The 10567-nt window shown below is 43.4% G+C and overlaps 1 protein-coding gene across 1 annotated transcript; it reads right to left on the bottom strand.

The window, feature by feature from the left end:
* Window positions 1-2: 2 nt before the first annotated feature.
* Window positions 3-9171, bottom strand: LOC310771508 (von Willebrand factor A domain-containing protein 7-like; the record flags this gene model as incomplete). Its single annotated transcript, XM_083664104.1, has 11 exons — window positions 9113-9171; window positions 8867-8948; window positions 5741-5972; window positions 5343-5479; window positions 3930-4074; window positions 3353-3446; window positions 1793-1921; window positions 1309-1492; window positions 706-875; window positions 229-341; window positions 3-86 (listed from the first exon to the last, which is right to left on the bottom strand). Coding segments are annotated over exons 3-11 (1281 nt in total), but the record flags the coding sequence as incomplete, so codon positions are not given.
* Window positions 9172-10567: the final 1396 nt, after the last annotated feature.

Raw genomic sequence — 10567 nt, forward strand, 5'->3', positions numbered from 1 at the left:
ATGGTGTCCTTGAGTGCGATGTCTTTGGCTGTGGCATCAGTGAATACGTAGATGTGAGAGGAGGCAGGGGCACCAGTCAGAGCCAACTGAGAACGAGACAGGCAGACAATGAATTAGCCTATACCTGTCTTTAAGCAATCTATACAATTAAATGGTTTGGATTTTTAACCCAACCAATCATTATCCCAACTGTGACTGTAATACATTATGATCACAAAGTCACTATACCTGGAGTCCTGATAGGCACATCTCAGGACGGTCACCACCTCCCTTTGCTTTGAGCTTAGAGATCTCATTTTTCATTTCATTAGGGTCTGTTGTCCTTATCATGGGCCCAAAGCCTACCATAAGCAGGAAAAGAGGTGATTCGCTGAGAGAAGAGTTCAAGAGATTTCAGAACAACATCATAGTTTTTTTTTCTTTGATCATTTTAAACCAGAGCTGTGGCTTTAACGCAGATCTATGCACTAAATTGACTTTAAGTGAGATTACAGTTTTTAGGCCAGAAGAATACAGTGAAGCATAATGTTCTGTGAAAAGAAAGTCTATGCCATCTATATCAGACTGCCTATAAAGAATTTGAATTGAATTGCGGCTCTCATACATCACTGAAGGTAGTTGGAGTGTGACGAGAGTGCAATAGTACGTGGCTACGTGGCATCTGTAGTGTACTAAACATCATCGATAGGGTACAAGAGATCATACCAGGGTCATTGAAGGGTACCAGAATGTACTCGGAGGGCTCATCCTGTGTTCCTTTTTTGCTGTCAATGATTTGGTAAACTACGCTCCTGGCTGCCTCGATGTCGTCTGACATACTGCCTGTCGTGTCAATAACAAAACACAGGACGGATGAACGGGCGATCCCCATCATTCTGTAAAAGAGTTGAGATAGATAGATAGATAAAACAGAGGGCATGTTGGGCCATGGATATCATATTACTATAGATGGGTCACCACAGGCTCCGCCAATTCTAACAAATGGTAGCAGCAAGTCTCCTATACGGGCGTGGTCAACCATTGACTCAGACCTGCCGAAAGTCTCCTAAGTGGGCGTGTCCGTGGAAAACCATGGGCAAAACCCACGTGACAAAATGACAGGAAGTGAGTTGAAGTTGGGCCGTCTTGCTTCAATCCCATCGTCTTTGGTTGGACACAATGTGCCTTTTCAATCAGGTCATTTGTGTTTCATCATAATAGTAATTTCAGATCACCTTCTCTGGCACACACACACACACACACACACGCACACACACACACACACACACACACACACACAATGGATATTTTTGCGCCTGAAAATTGTACCTCAGGAAGTCATTGTCCCCGGTGGCACCCCGGATGTCCTCCAGCAGCTGCAGGCTGGCGTCGGTGGCTGCATTGACGGCAGCTATGTGGAAGGCCTGGTTTGGGTGACGCTCATCTTTGTTGATGCCACCGCGAGGGACTACCATGCTGGTCAGGTCAGATGCTCCTCCATGGCTACATTTACCTGGCACAGTGCAGGGAGGTTAGAGAGACAGGGCTCAATGTACTTTTCTGGGATAGACTGATTTGTTTGGCACAATTATATCATGTGTTTGTCTTGTACTCCAGGGAAAGTAAAACACGTTTTTATATTCGTTTTTTCCCCTTAATTCCACCACATTTTCTCCCCAATTGTATTTGGCCAATCCCCCTGCTGTCCCGGCCGTTGCTCCACCCCCTTTGCCGATCTGGGGAGAGTTTGGCATTGGAGAAGCTTCCCATGTAGCCTGAAATGAGTTTATATTGTTATGTACAGTATTGATACCTTTAGGTTTGGCATTGGAGAAGATTCCCATGTAGCCTGAAGTGAGTTTCTTCTCCTTCAGAATGTTGGGAAGGATCGGGTTGGGGCATGTCCCACTGGCACAGTCACTGCAGGTGGCAGTTTGAATATCTACAAGAAAGATATTGATACTGAGACAAACCAGTTTCAGATCATCATGTTTTCTGCTCAGCAGAACCATTTTATAGCCTTCAGAAAGCCACACAGGTCTCCTATCATCATCATCATCATCATCATCATCATCATCATCATAACTAAGAGGGAGCAAGTGGGCTCTGTGATTTTTGTCCCGGAAGTGATGTCACTCAATGGGAAGTGATCAGTCACTTGAGCAATTGTGACATCACTGATTATGTCAGGCATTGTGACATCATCAGTGATGTCATAAGAGCAATTGTAATGTCATCAGTGATGCAAAGTTGTTACATCATCATTGATGCAGGAGAGCCCGCCCTGCAGGGTGAGGGAGCAAGTGTGCCCGCACAGCGGTCGAGCTGCAGGGTGGGCGAGGCCGCGGCCGAGCTGTGTATGCAAGCTGCAGGGCCAGCTCGGCGAACTGCAGGGCCGGCGAGGCCGCGCAGCGAGCCTTGGAATCTAGTGTGCGTAGCGCGCGAGATACCTATAAAGAGAAAAACACACATGTGCACACACTCTGCTCTTTGATCCTCAGATATGCTCCATAGGTGGAGTTTTACCCCACCCATAATAATGGACATTATCTACTTTGTTGCAACAATTTGACACAAACCCCCACACCCATTGATATGCTCTTTAGATAGCCTGTCAAACAAACATCTCTCTTTTACACCAAGTAAAAGCTTCTCTTCAAGCTTATTCTTATATTATTCACCTTATTCTTTGCCCATACAAGGACGCTTCTGCATGACGTCATTTCGTAATCGTCTTTCCGGTTTTAAACACGGAAGTAGAGTACGCCTACCGCAGTCATTTAGACTTGCCAAAAAGCTGTTTTCAAGCTAAAAAAAACCCCAAACTGTTTTAAAGTTTTAATATTTGTCGGGTGAGAACGTAACATATATGTGACCAGTTTATCAGAATAACGCCTATTGGAAATCCTTAACGAGCAGCGAGGACCGGGAGCGCTGATGTGCTGACACCGGTCGGACTAGCTACAGTATCTGTCAAACCCTACTGCTACTGGCAGTGAGAAAACACTGTCGACGTTCTTTTGTAACTAACGTTAAATGCCGACCGGGTACAGCCATCGGCTCCTCGCAGCAGTAACGTTATGAACATGTAACTGAAGTTGGCCGCAGTGTAGCTTAATTCTGAATGTTGCCAAACTTCATTCATACTGACGTTTTATTTTGAAAATGGCCGCCAACTAGCGCTGAACCGGAAGAACAAATACGTTTGCGAATACGAATAGAGAAAAAGTGGGCGTGGTGAATAAGGTGAATAGGGCAACAAGGCAAACATACAGTGAGATAGAAACAGCCGAAACATAGACCACTCTCTCTCTCTCACTCACTCACTCACACACGCGCGCGCGCACGCGCACACACACACACACACACACACCTGCCAAGTTTTCCAGAGGAAGGTCTGGGCGTATGAGGTTGATGTATGGCTCTGTGTTTCCCAGCTCCACCCAGTTACTGTGGCTGTAGAAGTCCTGATACACACACATACAAAGAGTTTTTCATTTCTCACTTGGTAATGTAACCTTTAAGGCAGCTGGATTCGCGCGAGATCACAATCACATCACAAATCCATCTTTCCACACTTGAGGTTTGAATCCGAACAGAGACAGCTACAGCGGGTTTAGATGTGACGACAGTGAGAAGCGAGCCCATGATAGACAAGATGGACAGATGGCTCATCCAATCACCTGCCAAGTAGCTTTTTGACAAGTGCCTACCCCTTTCAAAGGTTTGCCGAGCACGTCCCCAGATAGTTCTGTGAAAACAACCCATTTGGCAGTGTCGGGTTATAATTTATACACCCGGAAAAGTGAATCTAGAACATTTTCTGCCTTGTCCTTCCTATTCCTCTCAGCCACGTCCCTGTCACAACCAATCCCCCCATTATTATTTTTTTACACCCTTTCTATCTTTGTTTCTTATTCTATTTCTTCACCCACATCTGCCCGTCTCACCTGTAGGGTATGCAGGACTCTGCCCAGTGTTTCCCTAGCGGCCTGGAAGTTCTCATTGCGAACGTTAGCCTTGATGCTGACCACACCGTCTGTGATCAGGTGCCGCCCCTCCAGGAAGGCCTCAGAGTTGAAGTGGTGTTTAGCACTGAAATAAATTATGCCGTTTATTTCGACAGTTGATTCATTGGTCGCACGCACGCACGCACGCGCGCGCGCGCGCGCGCGCGCACGCACGCACGCACGCACGCACGCACGCACGCACGCACGCACGCACGCACACACACACACACACACACACACACACACACACACACACACACACACACACACACACACACACACACACACACACACACACACACACACACACACACACACACACACACACACACACACACACACACACACACACACACAGAGGCATTGTGACAAGACTGAGCAGTTTGCGGGTTTGAGGCTACCCAACCTGAAAAGCAAAGTTGGTGAAGTACATTCCTCTAGACGGGGGAAGGGGGGGGGGACTCTCTGAATGGTTTCAAAAACCTTTAAAAAAAATCTTGTTGAGTAAGCTAGAGGAATATGCTGAAATGATTTTGGAACTTATGTTGGTTCAATCATATCTCCTGTTCTTTTTATTTTTGACTTCTGTTTTGTTTATGATGTTATATGTTATTGTTTGTCCTGTTTTTATAAGACCAGGGACCATGTTGGAAATAAGCAAACACACATTGATGCTCGGGATTACACTTTGACACAACTTTGAATTTTATGTTTTGATTAGTACAGTGTCTTTTTAGATCAGTTGATGTCTGCGCAATAGGCCAGCTACATAACTAGCTGACCAAACTATTGTTGTTTTTCTATCCTATTTTGTATCGGTTTTTACTATGTTTTTCTGTGATTTTCCTGTATTGCAATGCATTTACTATTTCTTATCATTTTAATATGGTATTTTACTACTGCACTTTACTGTATTGCAATGCATTTACTATTTCTTATCATTTGAATATGGTATTTTACTACTGCACTTTACTGTCTTAGTTTACAATTGTTTGTAACGTAATGTGTATTGTGTTTGGACCCCAGGAAGACTAGCGGTCGTTTCGGCGGCGGCTAATGGGGATACTTTTAAATAAATAAATAAATAAGCGTTTGACCTTTTGCATGTATATCCCTTGGATGTTAGTGTTCTTTGTCCACAATAAAATCAATCAATCAATCAATCAATCAATCAATCAATCAATCAATCAATCAATCAATCAGTGATGTCATAGGGGTGCACACACACACACACACACACACACACACACACACAGATGATGTGTATGTATATTTTAACCATCCATCCAGTCATAATTATGTTCTATGCTAGACTCTTGTTACTGTTCAGTTCTGTTGTCACCATTCTCCCACCTGTTGATAAAGTCTCTGTCAACCAGTCCATTCTGGACGTAGATCTCTTGCAGCGCTGAGCTGAACTTGGCAGCCGACACCAATCCGGTTGCTGTGAAACCAAGACAAGCCTGGACCAACTCCACTGCAGAGTTACCCTGAGGAGATGACCAAAATCATAACATTCCCAGAGATCCTTTTTTGATTTGTTTGAGAAGAGGGTTTACTCTGAACAGATTCGAGAACTGAACTGAAGTGAACAAACTGATTTCTAGCTTTTGTTGTCTATTGTTGAATCCCCGATGGTTTTAACCAGGTTAGACACAGGTACAAATGAGTGTGTATCTGTGTGCATTTCTTGGTGTGTGTATTTGTTGTGTTTACATTTGTGCAGTGTACGGCTGTGTGCTCCTGCCTACCGTGGGATTGAACTCATGACCAGAGGCTTCAGCCACCGCCAAACACGTCTCCTTCACTTTCTGTAATAAAGCCTCTCCTGTAATGCTGACATGAGTGGAGGCCCCACCCCCGATGGGGGCAAAGGCCACGGTGGGGCCTGACAGAGCCAAGGCCAGCAGGGCGACCCCCAGCACTGGTGACATGATCAGTCTGGCCAGCAGGGCGACCCCCAGCACTGGTGACATGATCAGTCTGCAAAAAGTTGAGAGAAAGAAAGAAACAAGTATCTCAAGTATGAAGTGATTTTTAGGTATATCTCAGGCGGGGACGTATTTTCAGCAGGGGGTGCTGCTGCGGGCTTCCTTGTAAACGTGCGCTTGTGACAGCGTACGTCGTGCGCGTGCACGTAGCGGCGCGGGATTAAAAGTTGCGTGGAAAGAATATTACAGCACTATAATGGCTCTAAGGAAATCTTGGTCAGCAATGCATCTTTGCAACAACCACCATGTTTTTATACACACTGTAGCCTACAAAACCCCTCATTTGACATGATCTGACCATTACCCCTAGGCAGTGTTGGGGGTAACTCATTACAAAAGTAACATATTACATGTAATATATTACTTTTAGCAGTAACTCAGTAATATAACTTATTACTTATAGGATTTCAGTAATATTATACCAGTTACTTTGTCAAGTAACTTAAGTTACAAATTGAGTGACATAAAAAAAATCACATATTTAAATGAAGATACAATCATCAATTACTCTAACTCCAAACAGTTTGAATTTCTCTAATACACATTTCTCTGTCTCTATGACACACCTCTCATGTTTTTTCGTGTGAAGCCCCCAGCATCAACAACATCACTTCGCCCCCAGCATCAACAACATCACTTCCTGTTCTAACATGTTCTAACCAAATTTCAAAGTTAGATTAGATAGCCTACTGTAGTTACATTTGCCGTTTATATAATAAAAAAATGTTGGTTTCTTAAATTAACTAAATTATGACTATATGAAATACCATCATACCTTGATGCTACTCAACTGTTAGGGTATCCTCTCCCAATGACGTGAGAAGTCTGAGAAGTCTAGCAGGACCGTTCTGAAATCTACACTTGAATATATACAGCACACGGGAGGGGCCATATACCAGGTGGAGACAAGAGGATGTCGTTTGTGTGTGTGTGTGTGTGTGTGTGCGTACACGTGTGTGCTCAATGTTCATATTCACTTCCAAAGTAATGTCAGCAATCAGCATCCCTGTCAGTGGTACAGTCAGTCATGTATAGGCTATGTCAATGAATCACAGCTGGTATTGTGCACCCATGCTTGTAGGTGTGTAATGTATAATACTTTTAACCTAATGACAACCACACAATGACATAATTAATGTTCATAATGCTCAGTAAGATTCAAACAAAGGAGTGGCAAGTTAAAATATGACTTGACACATTCTTCCTACGCCTCAGTAGAGGTGGAGGACTTGAGGGCAACGAGTAAACAACGTGATGCAGACTTTGAGGTGTGTGCCATGATATTGACTTTATGTCAGCAGCCACATTAGTCGATAGGAATGGCAATTATGATAGGAAATTTAGTTTATTATTTACAGGATGGTAGCCTATAGATGGTAACTTAAGTAACAGGTGGACAAAATGATGACGCTTTTACTGGGCCCACTATATTTTACAGATATGGGCTGATGACGGGATGATCATTTACATCATGTAAATAAAATATATATATATATATATATATATTCATTCCCCAAAATTGGGGGATTGGGATTGTTGATTGCATTACATTTTATTTTCTTCTTTTTAAATTATACCCCCTTTGCCTGATTTCTGAATCCAAGTACCCCCTCTACCCGACTACAATATTTTGCTTAGAAAATTGCAAGAGAAAACTAACATAATGATGCAATGAATGAGTGATAATAACCCACCTTTTAGAATATAACATTAGAAAATAAGAAATGGAGTGAAAGAGTTTCAATTAATGCCTCCTGAGCAGATTTATTTTATATAACGTTTAATTTATATTCATGATATTCTTACATTTTCCCCTTTCTCTCAAGTACCCACTTTAGTGCCTACACGTACCCCTAGGGGTACGCGTACCCCAGTTTGGGAACCACTGGCTTAGAGTTTTAAAAAAGTGGACTAATTAATAAATACTTACTGTATAACCAATTATATAACAAAACAGAGAAAAAAATTAAATATAAACAGTAAGGTGCCATCCATAAGTCCAACTGACCCCAATGTTTTTACTGCATGCAGCTCCTTACAACATTCTTAACTCTGTACACAAACATCCACCTTTATGATTTAGCCCACCTCCTCCCAGATTACCAGGTCCAAAGACCACAGAAGGAGGGGAGAGAGAATGGGAGTGTGGGAAGAATAAATGGTTGGAGGGGAAAGTGTTGAAAGACCCCACCCTCCTTCGTGTATCTCGAGAACCATTTGCCGGATTGACTTCAAACTTGGGGAGTGCGCTTAGGGGGACCTCACGCAGTGCAGTGTGTGTGTGCATAGACACTGCAAGAAATAGGCCACGCCCATCAAGGGGGAAATCGGTCCGTTCACTCCCATTCACCAGCGCCATTTTCCTTGAATTAAATATAGCTAAAAGCTGTTGTGTGGTGGGCTGCGGACCACCTGTTATGTTTGTCTCATCCATTAGTCATATCTACAGGCTACTTGCACCTGAGTTCCTCTTGAGTTGGATTGAGTTAAAAAAGAAAGAAAGGCATAATAAGATAAAGGCATAAAATAATGGGTTTGGACAGTCATGGAGCACTTGGGGATGTTGTTACAAGCTTGAACTAATTGGCTACAGGATGTGGTGGCGTGGCGTGTAGGGGTTCGAGTCCATGTTTACTTCCTGCCACTGCCAATGTGTCCATCAACAGCCACCATGACATGTGTCCTGTCAGTGTCCTGGAGAGAAACACAGAACCCCCCCGGCCTGCTCCCTAATTGTAAGTGTCTCTGGATAAGCTTAATGCCTCAAATGTAATGTTTGTTGAGTCTCCCACACACAAAAACCTCCAGTAGAGTCCTTCACTTTTAAGAGTTGCCTTGGCATCGTTCAGAGCGCCCACTGTTTTTAGTACGTTTGAAATGGTTTACCTGAGCAGCTTACTGTCTTTCTTCTTCTTCTTCTTCTTTCACCGCCTCTCATTACAGAGATTGTTAACATCTCCCCAGCAGGCTGGGAGAGCAAAAGGGAAAATGAGAAAACAAAGAAAGAAAGAAGACTCAAAGGATAAGGCTGCTTTGTGGGAGATGACAAACACCTCAGAGGATCAAAAAGTGTCTTCAAGATTTGTATCCCAAATTCACAAGTATCACAGCATTATCAACCTCTATACGTACCTCTACTTCAAGTTTCCACATTTACAGAACAATCAATAGTATGCCTGTCCGTACTTGCGGGGGTGGGTGGGGGATGTGGGGGGTGTGGATGGGTCTTTCTTATGTCCAATTCTTCCATTATTAGGCTACGCAGCCAGTGCTCAACAGGCTCCGGACTGGTCTGTGGACAGGGATGGAGAGTAATGGAATACATGGATTTAAAATACAGTTTTTAAAATACAAACTATTAGTAACTGTGTTCCGTCACGGTTACAGTTGGTGGTATTCTGAATGCAGACTGTCTTAAAAAATTACTCTAAGGGATTACGTAATTTGTTTGTTTTGTTTTATGTGCTCTAAAATTGATATGAGGCACGGATTTTCCATAAACTGATTAAAAAATGTGCAACAATTGTGTGCGTGCAGTGCACCTACAAATTACATTTCAGGGCATGTATTCAGTTCTGTACTGGAATACGTTTTAAAAGTAACTCTGTGGAGGATGTGTATACCAAGTGTTGCAAGGCTAGTGTGTCTTATTCATATTTCATATAAAGCAGCTCGGGTAGAAGAATTGAACCTTGACGTCTTCTTCCGTATAAATGTAATACCCATTTGCTGTAGGTCCAATAAATCCATCAAGAGGAGGTAGATCTTTCACCCTCATTTATATATTTTGTTATTGCATAAGGAATAAGTGCAGCTTCTTTCTCCTAAGAAACAGAAAAACAGGTCACTATAGGCCGTTTGCTTCTCATAGGCCATGCAGCTAACACATGCATCAGCACTCATGCAGAAGTAACCTCCTACACTGTGTGATGTAAGAGTTTGATAAGTTGTTCTCCTGTTTGCAACACCTTGACACATGAAAGCACTTTTGTTTTGTCCCAGACTCCAGGAGTGGGACGGAGAGCGGCCATTTGGAGTTATTATGAAATAGATGGGTTCTCTCTCTCTCTCTCTCTCTCTCTCCTCTCTCTCTCTCTCTCTCCTCTCTCTCTCTCTCTCTCTCTCTCTCTCTCTCTCTCTCTCTCTCTCTCTCTCCTCTCTCTCTCTCTCTGCATACCAGCGGGATCACACGATGTTGGCGTCAATGGACAGTCACGCACATCTTTCATCATTATGTGTGCGTATGTAATAATAGATGTGTCAAACTCTTTCCTGCCAATCTCACAGTTTGACACTTGTTTGTCCTTCAAGTCTGGCAGAGGCTTCTGAAATCACATATTGTGTGTGTGTGTGTGTGTGTGTGTGTGTGTGTGTGTGCGCGCGTGCGTGTGTGTGTGTGCATGCGTGCATGTGCGTGCGCATGTGCACGCCTACGTGTGTGTGCCTGCATGTGCAGACAGTGGGTGGACGAAGTAATGGAAATACAATATAACAATATATGAATATCAAGTAACCAATAAGGAGTAGAGCCACCTTTTGCCTTCATAACAACTTTCAGTTCTCCTTAATGCTGGGGCCCGTCATAGC

The sequence above is a fragment of the Poromitra crassiceps genome (assembly GCF_964638095.1).
Source record: "Poromitra crassiceps genome assembly, contig: HAP1_SCAFFOLD_719, whole genome shotgun sequence".
Lineage (NCBI taxonomy): Eukaryota > Metazoa > Chordata > Actinopteri > Beryciformes > Melamphaidae > Poromitra > Poromitra crassiceps.